This window comes from Chaetura pelagica, unplaced genomic scaffold (assembly GCF_000747805.2).
Source record: "Chaetura pelagica isolate M959 unplaced genomic scaffold, ChaPel_1.0 scaffold757, whole genome shotgun sequence".
In the NCBI taxonomy this organism is placed as follows: Eukaryota; Metazoa; Chordata; class Aves; order Apodiformes; family Apodidae; genus Chaetura; species Chaetura pelagica.
Window position 1 is genome coordinate 1,290,577 of NW_009970727.1, and position 13,885 is coordinate 1,304,461.

Genomic DNA, 13,885 nt, shown 5'->3' on the forward strand with positions numbered 1-13,885 from the left:
GCCTCTTTCTACGGAGGAATATTAAGATTCCCAGGACCTTGTTAGCACCTCAGCACTGGTTCTAGTGAAGTTTCTGCCTCTGCCTTGTCTCCCTTTCAGGAAAAGGTGGGGGGAGTTCGTGCTCCGATGTATTTTCTAGGTGAAAATGAGGAGAAATCTGGGTTTTTCCCCAATTCTTTTCACTTTATCAAGCGTTTTATGGCCAACTAGCAGCCCAAACCGGGTTTGTGTTTTCTTGCCAGCCAGAGCACCCTTAGTTCTGCTTCCTGTTCAGCCTGTGGGTCGGTAGGTACAGACAGACCGTTTTTAAACTGCAACTCCTTGGTGGTCTGGCCAGAAATTACACATATTTACCCTCTCCCACACCCCTTCAGCAGCTTTGCAGCCTGTTCCTGCTTTCAGCTCTTCACCAAAACCATCGTGGCTTTAAAAACCTTCTTTGTCTGCCCCTGGGATGGTCGAACACCCCTTGGCTTTGACAATTACTGATATATTTTTAATTCTTTTTTCCCCTTTGCAAATGCTGGGACTCCCTTTTTTTTGTTGTTGTTGTTGTGGTGCAAAAACGTCCCGTTGTGGTTTTCTGGCTGGTGCAGGGGTTGGAGGTGCCTGTTGGAGCAGGGGGTTGTGATGCAGGGGAAAAGACCTGAGCTGGAAACCTGCAAAACTTGGGGAGATGTTGCGTCAGGGCGGCCACAGGAGTTGTGAAACGCTGCAGAAAAACCCACCTCTCTTATTCCCTCTGCTTCATGGAGCTTTCTCCCCCCTGGGATAGACTGCAGGGAAGGTGCTGGGCTGAGTGTGGGATGGGTTGTTTTGCCCCAAAATGAAGGATTTAGTTTGTAGGGCTCTGGAGCCACTCGCTGGCCCTGCAGCCAAGAGCCTTCGGCTGCTCCCCAGAAACTTGTTGCCCCGTGAGCCTACTTAAAACTGTTGAAATATCTGAAGGAATTAAGGAAAATCCCGAAGTAGGCCAGGGCCTAATCCCCTTTGCTAATGCCCAGGGGTTGCTGTGCTCCCCTCAGAGCATCCCCTGCACCCTGGGGGCTGAGCCGTGCCCGGGCGCGTTGCCAGACCCGAAACGCTGGCGTGAACACGTGCAGTGTTTGTCTTGGGAGATCTTTATCACCAGCCACGATGCTGAGGCCACAGAGACCCTCACTTCAACGGCAGTTTCCTCTAGAGCTTGTGCAGGGAGGGTACAAGGAGCTCCAAAAAGCCCCTCGTGCAGGGGCTGCGGGGTTGGCCCATGGGAAAGATGGGGAGAGAGGGAGAGACTTTTCACCAGAGAGAGCAATGATAGGACAAGGGGTAATGGTTTTAAACTGGAAGAGGGGAGATCTAGGTGAGACATCAGGAAGAAATTCTTCACCATGAGGATAGGAAGGCACTGGAACAGGTTCCCCAGGGAAGCTGTGGCTGCCTCATCCCTGGCAGTGTTGAAGGGCAGGTTGGATGGGGCTTGGAGCAGCCTGGGCTGGTGGGAGGTGTCCCTGCCCATGCAGGGGGGTTGGAACCTGATGATCTTTAAGGTCCCTTCCAACCTTCCCCGTTCTACAAGTCTAGAGATGGCATTTCCATGGTGACATTTCAGAGGGAAAGGAAGATTCACCCCTCACTGTTTCTCCACCTGCCTTCTGTGCTGAGCCAGGACAGCAGCAGGTCGGGCTGCCCCGTTCCACGATGCAGCTCAGCCCTGGATCTTCTTCCCCTGCCCCAGGGCCAGGCAGAGCAGGTTTCCATCACCCACTGGTGCCAAGCACCAGCTCGGGTTTTCCCCGGTCTACACAAGCAGCCTTTCTGCTCGTGGGTTCAGTGCAGAAGAGATCCAGGTTAGAGCAGTGAGGTGTTAAAGCCCCAGTGGCCGTTCCCTCTCCAGACTCCCCCAGGGTTGTGCTCTGCTCCCGCAGCCAGGCATGTTCCTGCAAGAAGGATCTTGAACAAAGTGGGGGGAAAATGCCAGTGCTCACCAGCACTTGCACCTACAGATACAAAACCAGCCCCAGGAGCTGGGGGAGGAGGGTTTTCCTGGGGGATGAGCCCCAGCACCTCTCCAGCTGCACTGGGACTTGAGCAGTGTTTCCAGGTTTGATGGTGAAGCCATTGGGCTCAGGAGTTGAGGCCTTTTTTGTGGACCCTCCTATGCAAACATGTGCCACGTCTACGTGAGGGTAGGTGTGGATCTGCACAGGAAGGAAAGAGGCTTGTGGTTGGGTGCTGTGTGGTGAGGACTGTTGGGTTAGTTCTGTTCCCAGCCCTGCTCTTGGATGAGCTTTTATCTTCTCAGTACCATCGTATCCTCCCCAGCTGAGTGAATTCCCACATCCACAGGAGCTGACTGGGATGTGGGATGTGGCTCCCATGGGCAGAGCTGAGCCCCCCGAGGTGGTTGTGCCCAGCTGGGGCAGGCAGGTCGGAGCCATCCTGGTGCTTTTCAGCCTGAGAGGTCCCCCCCAGCCCTGGCATCTGTCCCAGTGTCTCCCACAGGGGAGAAGAGGGGCTGCCAGTCTCCAGGAGTGTTAAATATTCCACCCCCAGCTCTGGCTGGCAGCAGCAGCAGCTACAGAGGGGTGGGAGTGGGGAGTCATGGGGGAAGCAGGAAAGAGGGTGGAGAAACAGCCTCGGGGCTGGTGCTCAGAGGGATTTGGGGTGCTCAGAGGGATTTGGGGTGCTCAGAGGGATTTTGGGTGCTCAGGTGTGTCAGGCAGACTTCTCTTAGCCCCCGGCCAACTCCTGGGGGAAAGGCTGCATTACCAAACTGCTCTCAAAGGCTCAGAATATCCCTTCCTTTTTCCCCCAGTTATTTTCCTCTCTTCTCCCTCATTTCAGAGCCTGGAAAGGGGGGGGGGGTGTTTCCCACTCTTTCTCCCTCCATGGGGTTGGGGCAGCCCTGGCCCCACACACTCCACATCAGCCTGCCCAGGGCTTTCCTCCCATTTTAGTGTTTTCCAGGTGACCACTGTGGTTTAGGGGCTGTGGTTTGCAGTGTGCTGGGATGGATGGAGGGGTCAAGGTGCTGCCCTTGGCCAGGGAGACAACCCCAGGCCTTTCTGAGATGCTGCAAGAGGAAGCATGAGGGATGGGGATGAGGAAGTGGGAAATGGGAAGCAATTCCTAAACTTTCACTCTATCCTGGTAGGTTGGTTAATCATCCCAGAGGATGCCCAGAGTGTTGCCACCCCACCCCACCCCTGGGGTGCAGCCACAGCAGCAGCACTCAGGGCTAATGCCTCGGGGTGTTGGAGCACAGGGTGGAGCACAGGTGATCACATCGGGCCAGAGGGTGAAAATGAGAAAGAAAATCTGGTTGAGCAAGAACCATCTGCAGCTGCAGCAGCTGCTGTGGCCTCGGGTGGCTCCGCTCCTGCTGGGAGGAAATTTCCAGCCCTGCACAGAGGAGCAGGGATGCTGCTCCCCATCTCCCCCAGCCCCTCCCTGGGACCCTTGGCAAGCTGCAAATCACAGAATCATGGCATGGTTTGGGTTGGAAGGGATCTTCAAGATCATCTAGATCCACCTCCCCTGCATGGGCAGGGACACCTCCCACCAGCCCAGGTTGCTCCAAGCCCCATCCAAAACCCTGGTGCAGTGGGAAGACATCAGTTTGGGACAGTCCTTTAGCCATTGCCTGCCTGCTGGGAGGTAAAGACAAGGAGACATCAGCCTGCCCAGGAGCTGGAGATACTGGGGATGGCCATGGGCAGCCTTGCTCTGGGCTCCAGCAGCAACGTGGGGCTTTCCAGCATGTGGGAAATTTGGGAGCTTCAAACCATGCTTTCTTTGGGGTGGATTTGAACATAAACGGGCTGGTTGGTGACATCTGCAGACTGCTTCTGGAGATGGTGCGTCTCCAGGTCCCCCTCATCTGCTTCCAGACAAAACCTCTCCTTAGCTTTTTATCAGTATTTTCTCATTTTCATCTCTGTGGCAGTTCTGTGCTCCTCTGGTGAGAGTTGTGGTTGGTTGTGTTTGCAAGAAATCACCCAGGGCAGCTGCCCAGCACATGGCTTGGGGTGACTTATCATCTTGTCTAGATGAAAGTTCCATGTCCTGTTTGCTCTCTAATAGTAGAAACAGCCCCTTCATTTAAAAATAATATATTAAACATTTTCCATGGGCTGAGAAATAAACAAATGTGGGGAAAATCCTCTGGTTTTGCCTGGTTTGATGTGATTCCCTCAGGTTGGTTTGTGGGAACGTTCCCCTCTCCCTCTGCCAAGCCCAAAGGGTTCCTCACTGCTGGGGCTGCAGGGGGGTGGTGCTGGGCCAGGCATGGTCCCTGGGTGGGTTGGGGATGGAATGGGGCAGGGTTGGGGGTTGTTCACCTCCTGACTGTCCCTCCTGCTCGGGCAGGTGCTGTCCCACAACCTGTACACAGTGCTGTGCATCCCCCACGACCCGGTGGCGCTGGAGGAGCATTTCCGTGACGACGACGATGGGCCCGTGTCCAGCCAGGGCTACATGCCCTACCTCAACAAGTACATCCTGGATAAGGTCAGTCCCTCAGGCATCCCCAGCACCCACTTGCTGTATCTCAACTGGGGACACCACAGTCCCTGGTTGACTCCTGTGGGAGCCCTGTTGTTCCACCACCCTCTGGTCTTGGAGGTGCTGTGGGTGGGGGAAAAAAATATCATAGAATTTTGGAATGGTTTGGGTTGGAAGGGATCTTAAAGATCATCCAGTCCCACCCCCTGCATGAGCAGGGACACCTCCCACCAGCCCAGGTTGCTCCAAGCCCCATCCAACCTGCCCTTCAACACTGCCAGGGATGGGGCAGCCACAGCTTCCCTGGGCAACCTGGGCCAGGCTCTCATGACCCTCAATCTAAAGAATTTCACCTAAACCTCCCCTCTTCCAGCTTAAAACTGTTACCCCTCATCCTGTCACTACACACCCTAGTAAAAAGTCCCTCCCCAAAAAACCCAAAAGGATAGAGAGAGCTGGGGAGCTCTCAGGTAAATGCCAAAATGAGTGAGAAACGTTCAATCCCCAACGTCTCTAAAGTCAGCCCTTTCCATGGAGGCTCTGGATGGAGCCCCAACACCTTTAGGTGCCTCCTAAAGGGCTCAGAAACCACCCAGCTGCCTGTCCCAGCCCCTTTTCCTTCTCCACTCCTGTTGAAATGTGAGGTGTGACCTCATTTGGGAAAGAAGAGGAGAAGGAAAACGAGGTGCCAGGGCAGGAGCCGAGGCTGGAGTGGGCAGGGGCTTGTTCCCTTTTTTTTTCTGCACAGCTCAAAGGCACCTTTGTTTGGCACAGGAGACCTTGTGGCTGGGTGCTGGTTTCCTCCAGGCCTGAGAGGGGAGGAAAAATGACTGACAATTTTCTTCCACTGTGTGCTCAAAAGCGGGGGGGGCCTGGAGGGGGGGGGCAGGAGCTGCTCCCTTCCCTCCCCTGCTCAGCCCTGCCTCTCCCTGCCGTGTGGTGCTCCAGGCAGGTCTTCAGGAAGGTCTTTGCCACGTCCTGAGCTGCTCAGGAGCTGCCCAGCCTGGTCTAGGGCTGCAAGGAGAGGACAGAGCTGCCCAAGGTCAACCCAGCTCAACGTCCCCACGGCAGAGCAGCCAAAATCCTGCCAGTTTTCCCATGTGGTTACTGGAGAGGTGGCCTTTAAAGCCCCTTGTAGTTTCACCGTGGCTAATAAAATCCCAGAGGCAGCCTGAGAACGAGAAGTGGGCTTTCCTAGTAAGAGGGACTTCCAGCTTTCTGCCACCCAGAGGTTCTTCTCTGGTTCTGCTAGTCCAGGCTGTGGTTTTGCCTCGTGCCCGTGGGGTGGGACTCAGGCAGCCTGGATGGAGAGGACAGATGTTGCCAGGCTGCTTTGGTCTCTGGTCTCTGTCACAGCTCACTGGTGCCACACCAGAACTGCTGTGTGAAGCATCTCATGATGCTAGAGGTCGTGGACAGGCCGAGATCAGTGGAGGCATCACTCCTGCCTGCACTGCTGCCTGCAGGCCAGCACTTCCCTTTGCTGAGCCCTGGTTCCTCTTTGTGGCCAGATGGGACAAGGAGAGTGAGCCAAAGGCTTGGAGGGGATGGGGAGGTGGGCTGGGCAGAGCACCCCAGGGTGCTGGGTGTGCTTCACCACAGGGTTCCTGGTGGTGCTCCAAAGCCTGGCAGGACATAGCAGAGCCACCACAGTGCTCGGGTGCTGCAGAGGTTCCCTAGCATCTTCTCTACTCTCTGACATGTGTCACTTGCCTGCATAAGGGGACCTGTGGTGGGGACACATGCTGGCATCGCGGGTCAGAGCCCACCTGCACTCTCGTTGTGGTCCCACCATCAATCCCCTCCATGCTTCTCACCAGCAGGGACAGGTTTCAGGCGTGAGGGTTTCTGCCCACCCCCCATCCAGACCTTCCTCCCCAGAACCCCCCGTAGCCCCACACTCACCCCCTGGCTCCTGCCCACAGGTGGAGGAAGGTGCTTTTGTCAAAGAAAACTTTGATGAGCTCTGCTGGACCCTGACAGCCAAGAAGAATTACAAGCCTGACCGGAATGGGAATAGTGTTGTGTCCCACCAGGATGCCTTCAAGCTCTGGTGTCTCTTCAACTTTCTGTCTGAAGACAAATACCCTCTCATCATGGTGCCAGATGAGGTAGGACCTGCTCCTCCTGCCCAAAACCTTCATCCTCCCAGGGCTCTGCAAGCTGGTGGAGCCCTGTTTGGGGTGACACATCCCACTATCTCTTCCTGGCATGTCCCACCACATCCTGAGATGTGGTGCTCCAGGGTGTGGGAGAGAGCAGGCCTGCGTGGGAGGAGGGGGCTGTCTGCCCTGGGCACCCCCCCACAATGTCCACAGCCATTTGTGCTGCCCAGGGAGAGGGGTGACCTGGGAGCAGCTGGGAGGACCCCTCCAAAAGGCTGAAGTATCTCAAGTATAGATGTCTTGGAGGATGAGGTGTGGGCTGGTCCATAGTGTTCCTCCATGGTCCAGGCTCACACCAACAAACTCTTTTGCCTGCTGTGAAATGAATGTGCCAGTTCTCAGAGCCCCAGCCCCAGCTTCCACAGCTCAGCTTCTCCTGGAGCTGGTCCCTTGCCTAAAGCCCTTCCATCTCACCCAAGGGTTGAGTTGAGCACAGTGTTGGAGGGCTCCTCCTGACTTTCATGGAGGAGAAAAAGAAGATGATGAGAAATCCTTACAACTCCAGAACAATGGGAGGTTCCTCCCCATGAAATCACTGTCAGGCTGGATGGAGCTGTGTCCCTCGTGCTGCTCTCAGCCCATGCCACCACAAAGGCAGTGGCAGAGCAGATCTGGTTGTCCCTCTCCGTGCCACCAGCTGCTCACCTTCTGCCCAGCATCTGGAGAGTTAAGAGTGAGGTTGCCCCAGCTGCCCTGCAAAGCTGCCACCAGTAATCTCCAAATTCCACCCTCAGAGAAGGAAGAACCTCTCCCTCCAAATTCCACCTGGAATTTGACTCTGGGGGGAGGGAGGAGGTTCAAATCAAATCCCTACAAAGAAGGCAGAGAGGAGGGACAAGCTCAGAAGCCAAGAGCGGCCTCACCAGGAGGAGCCCAGCTGGCCAGTCTGCTTCTCCACCATCAACCTCCTGAGATCAGCAGAAAAGTCAAAAGAAACCAAAAAAAAAACACAAAAAACAACCCAAAAGGGGCAAAGAAAAAAAACCCCAAAACAGGCAAGAGATGCAGGGCTGAGCAGACGTAGGAGGGCGACCACACTTCCTGCTCCCCGGGAGAGGAGCTTCCTGTGCCCCAGACCATGACAAACTGAATCATCTTTCTGCTCACGGGGCTGAGCTTGGAGAAAAAAAAAAAAAAAGAAGAAGAAAATAAAGGGCATGACATTCTCCTGACGAGATGTCAAGTAAAAATACCATCTGGCTGGGTGTAGAGACTGTGTGTCACCTCTCTGTGTGGCTCTCTGTTGTCATCCGTGCTCCTTGGTCCCTAGGTTGTGGGCAGGGGAGAGCTGGCAGCACAAAGAAGTGTTCCCAACATGAAGGCAACCATCCCAACATGAAGGCAACCACCCCAACATCATGGCAACCATCCCAACATCGTTGCAACCTTCTGAGTCCTTTCTCAAAGTGATTTTTTGGCAGTTTCAGAATGGCCCTCGTCTCCTCCATAGGGAGCTGGTCCCAGAGAGTCATGTGGTTAAAAAGGAAGAGGTCCCTAAGTGAAGCTCTAACCCAGTGACAACCTGCTGAGGTGGAGCAGCTCAACAACCATCCCAAGGGGTTATCCTCTGGGTTACCTAAGGGTTCTGCATCTCCAGGCTGGAAGATGTGGGTCTTGTGCTCTCCCAGTTGGGTCGGTGGGGTGGGGATGGCTCTCACCTCTCCCTGCCCCGTGTCCCCACAGGTGGAGTACCTGCTGAAGAAGATCTGCACAGCCATGAACGTGGAGCTGAACTCCTGTGAGCTGGAGGACTACCTGTCCCAGGAGCCGCAGGGGCAGGGGGGGGTGACAGTCTGGCAGTTCCTGGACATGGTGAACTCGGGGCGGTTCCTGCGCGGCATCGACCAGGAGGCCGTCAGCATGGCCGTGGAGGAGGTGTACCAGGAGGTCATCGAGGACGTGCTCAAACAGGCAAGGAGTGGGGTAGGGCTTGTAGGGCTTGATGATCTGTGATTCTGCATCCTGGGGCACGAAGCCCATGCTGCCCCCCACCCCGTTGCTGATCCCCGTGTCTCCGGGGTGCAGGGCTACCTCTGGAAGAAGGGCCAGCTGAGGAGGAACTGGTCGGAGCGGTGGTTCACACTGAAGCCCAGTGTCCTGTCCTACTACATGAGTGAGGAGAGGAAGGAGAAGAAGGGGAGCATCACGTTGGACAAGCACTGCTGTGTGGAGGTACGACCTGGGCTGAGCTCAGCCTGGGGACAGGAGACCCAGAAGATCCCGGGAGCTGAAGCACACACCATTTCACCACGGGAGAGCCAGTCCTATGGCTGAAGAAGGTGGAGATAAGGTAGGACATGGGGGGTGGGTAACACCATCCTGTGTCCTGTCCCTGCAGGTGCTCCCTGACCGGGATGGGAAGAGGTGCATGTTCTGTGTGAAGACCTTGTCCCGCACCTACGAGATGAGCGCCTCCGACACCCGGCAGCGCCAGGAGTGGACGCTGGGTCTGTGCCCACCCTCTGCCCCCTCCCCAGCTCCCCCGTGTCCCCACTGACCCTCCCCTTCCCTCCCCAGCCATCCAGACAGCCATCCGGCTGCAGGCCGAGGGCAAGAAGTCCCTGCACAAAGACCTGAAGCAGAAGCGACGGGAGCAGCGGGAGCAGCGGGAGCAGCGGAAGGCGGCCAAGGAGGAGGAAACACAGCGGCTCAAGCAGCTCCAGGAGGAGAAGGAGAGGAAGCTGCAGGAGCTGGAGCTGCTGAAGGAGGCCCAGCGACAGGCAGAGATACTCCTGCAGGAGGAGGAGCAGCGGCGGAGGCAGCAGCACGAGGAGATGCAAAGGACCCTGGAGATCCAGCTGCGGGAGGCCGAGCAGGTGGGTGCATCCTCATGGTTTGTCCTGCCACGGGGCTGTGTCGCTCTTGGGGTGGGTTCCACCTTCTCCTTCCCTTGCCCAGTAGCAGCCCAGGGGGGTTGGTGGGGCTTTTAGGAGCACGTCCTGCTCTTGCAACAACACTGCTGCCACCTCTGGGCTCCGAGGGCTGTGTGTGACCTGGGGACAGAGGCATCAGCACCGCTGTGTGGGAGATACCTGAGGAGCAGGAGATGAGGAGAACCTGCCCTGGAGTGTATGAAGCTGATGGGGCAGATGAGAGATGAGTGCCAAGGTGGGAAGGGAGCCTATTTCTGACCTTGCAGCTCCAAAGGACACCGTGTGTCTCCTGAGCAGGGACACAGCCTTGCTCTGGAGCTCTCTCCATGGGCTCTGCCCAGCGTGGGAGATGTCTGGTCCCATCCACCCAGGGACGTGGGGGCACAGGGGCCCTGGGACGATGGTGGTGGCTTGTGCTGATGGCTCCTCTCCTCGCTGCAGGCTCGTGCCTCCATGCAGGCAGAGATGGTGCTGAAGGAGGCAGAGGCAGAGCGGCAGCGCAAGCGCATCCTGGAGCTGGAGGACATGCAGGAGCGTCTCCAGGAGGCCCTGCAGCAGGAGGTGAAGGCACGGCAGGATGAGGAGTCCGTGAGATACGCACAGGCCAGGTAGGACATCCCTGGTCCTGCTCCACCAGGCCCACTCCCAGGGCAATCTTCCCCAGGGCAGCAGGGTGTGCTGGTGGTTCCCAGGACACCAGCAGGGAAGAGAAGGGAAACTGGTGGATGAGGCGTCAGGGGGATGTCCTCACCTCGTCCTTGAACAGGCTACTGGCTGAGGAAGAGGAGAAGCTGAAGCAACTGATGAAGCTGAAGGAGGAGCAAGAGGAATATATCATCAAAACCCAGCGGGAGAAGCAAGTCCTGAAGCAGGAGATGGAGAACAAGAACAAGTGTCTGGAAGAGGCGCAGAAGCAGCTGGAAGAAGTGAGGGTGAACAGGCAGCGGGTGGACCAAGACGTCATGGTGAGCATCACCCTGGGGCCACATCCCTTCACCCCTGAGCCCCAGGGGACTTCCCAGCCTGCCCTGAGTCACTTCCACACTGGGGAGCACCCAGCAGCTTTGGGGACCGAGCTGGTGTTGCCTCAGGGGTTTCTGAGCTGTGCTGTGGGGTGATTTGGTGGCTGAGCTGGGAGAAGCGTGTCCTGCCCCAGGGGCACTGCACTGGTGTCCAGTGTGTGGAGGGGGGAGGATGGGAGGTGGAGCAGAAGACCTAGAGGAGGGTGAGCTGGGTCTCCATCCCAGAGGGAGCCTCCAGTACAGGCTTACTCAGGGAAGGGGAAGTCCTGCCTGTGGCCCCAGGGCAGCAGCTCAGGCCTGTCCTGGTGCCCTCCCAGGCTGCCCAGCGGAAGCTGCGTCAGGCCAGCACCAACGTCAAGCACTGGAACGTCCAGATGAACCGGCTGATGCACCCCATCGGGCCCGGAGGTAGGAGACCACCCCTCACACCCCCCCTGCCCATCCTGAGCACAGCCACGCCGGGGCACCAGCCCAGGCTCCCACCATCTTCCCCTCCTTGGGGGCATCCGAGGCTGGAAGAACCCGCATCTTTCAGAGAAGGTGCCTCGACACCTCTGGCCAGGAGACACCAGCACCCCTTTTCCTTGGCTGACAGGTCCATTGGGACCCCAGGGACTGGGGTACCTGAAGGAGCTCCAGGAAAGCTGGGGAAGGGCTTTTCACCAGAGAGAGCAGTGATGGGAAAAGGGGTCATGATTTTAAACTGAAAGAGGGGAGATTTAGGTCAGACATCAGGAAGAAATTCTTCACCATGAGGGTGGTAAGGGGCTGGAGCAGGTTGCCCAGGGAAGCTGTGGCTGCCCCATCCCTGGAGGTGTTCAAGGACAGGTTGGATGAGGCTTGTGCAGCCTGGTCTGGGGGAAGGTGTCCCTGCTCACAGCAGGGAGGTTGGAGACTGATGAAGGTCCCTTCTACCCTTCACCATCCTGTGAAACAATCCTCTTCCTCTGTCTGTCCCCAGAGAAGCGCACGAACGTGAGCGGAGGCTTCACTGGCTACCAACCCCTCCTCTCCCGGAGAGATTCCTCCCTCAAACTCAAGCAGAAAGTGGAGGATAAAAGCAGTGACCCCGTGAGGGACAACAGCAAGGACAGCGTGAGCAACGGTGGGAACAGCAGGGTGCCAGCCTCTCCAGGTGTGGACACCATGGCCACAGAGCCCACCAAGTAGCTCCTCAGGATGGCAGAGCCCAGCACGGAGCAGACACGGCTGCTGTGGCCACCTCTGGATGGAGACAAGTGGAGACCAGCACGGAGCCCATAGGTGACTACACACAAGGCAGAGATGCTCCTGTTTCCTTCAGGGAAGAGCAGCAGCCATGACGTGCCCAGAGACTTGGACAGCCCAACACTGGGGAGAAGGCAGCAGGGTGATCTCCTCTGAGGGACATGGGCCCAGCTCCCCAGACTAAAAAAAAAGGAGGCCCAGCTCCTCCCTAAAAAAAAACCAACACAAACCTAAAAAGCCACCAAAGGGTCTGGATGATGTTACCCAGGACTGCAGGTCCCCTCTGGTTTCTACCAGCAACCCTTCTGCGTCTCCTGCTGCACCCTGGGTCCATGGCCTCTCAAGAGCAGCTGCCAGGGAAGCCCTGGCAGACTGAGAGGTGCCTTCTTCTGCCCCCACAGGGAAGCCAGGGTGGCCCTAACTAACACGTGCATTCCCTGAAGGTGGTTGTTAGTCACTGGAGTCACGTAGATGTTAGCAGAAGCCAACAAGCAATAAAGCTTTTGGAGCCCCTGGCCCTCAGACCTCCTTCCCCACCCCCAGACCTCCCTCCTCAGCAGTGCTGGGTGTTGCTTTCTGATGCAGAAAGAGCTCACTAAAAGGAACAGGGCACTACCCATGGGAAGAGGCTCCACCAGTGGATTTGGGGTTGGTCTGTCAGCTGAGAGAGACATGGGTGCTGGTGAACTGGCCACAGATAATGAACTCCCCACTGGGTGGCAGGGCTGGCACTCTGAGAGGGCCTCTGAGATTAATTAAGTGCTTGTATATGAAGGTCATGGTGCTCTGGGCTTCGTTTAGGTCTTTGCCTTTGGATTTCAGTAGTCCTGGCTCAGGGCCTGGTCCAAGGCCCACAGAAGCCAACAGCAAAGCATCCCAGTGAGAGCCAGTGGATGTCACAGCTCTTAGCAGTGACACTGCCCTGGCCTGTCTCCTCCAGCCAATTTGCTCCCTGAAAAACTGAGAACAAAAGCCAAAGGGGCTGTCAGACCTCCCTGCACACACACAGAAACACCCAACGATTCTGGTTAAATACAGTCCTGTTCACCTGTGACTTTGGGGTCTTTCTTGCAGGGGGTGCAGGGCCCCGCAGGTCCCTTTTGGAAATGGGCACCAGTAGCAAACCCAGCTTCATTTGTGCTGCTGCTGCTGAAGTTCGTTAGGCAGATTAGCATCTTTTTCCTCCTTGTGTGGCTTCCCGTGGGTGCTCACACAGCTCTGCCCTCCCCTGTCCTGACGCTGCTGCTTTCCTACAGACCCTTTTCTTTGTGCCTGGCTGCTGGATCAGCCATGTCCCTAGGACAAAGCAGCTCTGTGTGCCCATGAGGGTGACAGGGTGGCCCCGTGCCCTGGTCCCACGCAGCTGACACCAAGGGAGGGCACGGGTGGCTGCAGCTCTGCTGGTGGTGGTCCTGGGGCTGCAGGTCAAATTTGTCTCCTCCTCCTCCTCCTTCTTCCACACTCAGCTGAGAGGGACACACTCATCAGCGTGGCCCCTGCGTGGGTGTGGGGTGGCTGTTTGGCCCTGGGCTGGCCCATCAGCTTGGGCACAGGTTTTCTGGTGGAGTGGGACCTTCCAACGTGCCACCCTGGGGGCTCTGTCGATGTGTGGGTGGCTGTGGTACGACCACTGCAGCCTCCTGGGGTGTCCCTGGTTGCTCAGTGTGCAGGGGGGTGGCCAAGGAGGCCAGCAGCAGCCTGGCTTCTACCTGCAGCAGCGTGGCCAGCAGGAGCAGGGAAAGGATCATCCCCCTCTGCTCGGCGGGGGTGAAGCTGCTCCTCAAACCCTGGGTTCAGGTTCAGGCATTTCATGACAAGAAGGGCCTGGAGCTGGGGCAGGATCTGGAGGACAAGGAGGAGGCTCTGGAGAAGCTGTGGGGCTCGGGTGAGAGAACTGGGGGGTGCTCAGCCTGGAGAAACGGAGGCTGAGAGACCTTCTGACTGCACCTCGGGGGGGTCGTGTCCCCAGGAACCAGCCGGGCCGGGAGGGTTCAGCGGGGCCGCTCCCAGGGGAGCCCCCCAACGAGAGACCCCCAGGCTGAGCTGCCTGGGCAGGGCACGTCAGCCTGGGGGGGGTCCCCGTCACCCACGGGGGTCCCTGAGGGGCGGG

The 13,885-nt window shown here is 57.3% G+C and overlaps 1 protein-coding gene across 1 annotated transcript; it reads left to right on the forward strand.

The window, feature by feature from the left end:
• The first annotated feature begins 2,150 nt into the window (after positions 1–2,150).
• DEF6 (differentially expressed in FDCP 6 homolog (mouse)) lies at positions 2,151–11,718 on the forward strand. The gene is made up of 11 exons (XM_010007126.1): positions 2,151–2,171; positions 4,354–4,494; positions 6,414–6,599; positions 8,337–8,564; positions 8,679–8,825; positions 8,992–9,100; positions 9,171–9,469; positions 9,968–10,134; positions 10,293–10,491; positions 10,866–10,956; positions 11,510–11,718. Exons 1-11 carry the CDS (start codon positions 2,151–2,153, stop codon positions 11,716–11,718), a joined length of 1,797 nt encoding a protein of 598 aa, XP_010005428.1.
• Positions 11,719–13,885: the final 2,167 nt, after the last annotated feature.

Coding starts and splice junctions, on each gene's coding strand:
- DEF6 (XM_010007126.1), top strand. CDS start 2,151: ATGTGCCACGTCTACGTGAGG. Junction 2,172..4,353: donor TGTGCCACGTCTACGTGAGG/GTAGGTGTGGAT, acceptor CTGCTCGGGCAG/GTGCTGTCCCACAACCTGTA. Junction 10,957..11,509: donor GCACCCCATCGGGCCCGGAG/GTAGGAGACCAC, acceptor GTCTGTCCCCAG/AGAAGCGCACGAACGTGAGC.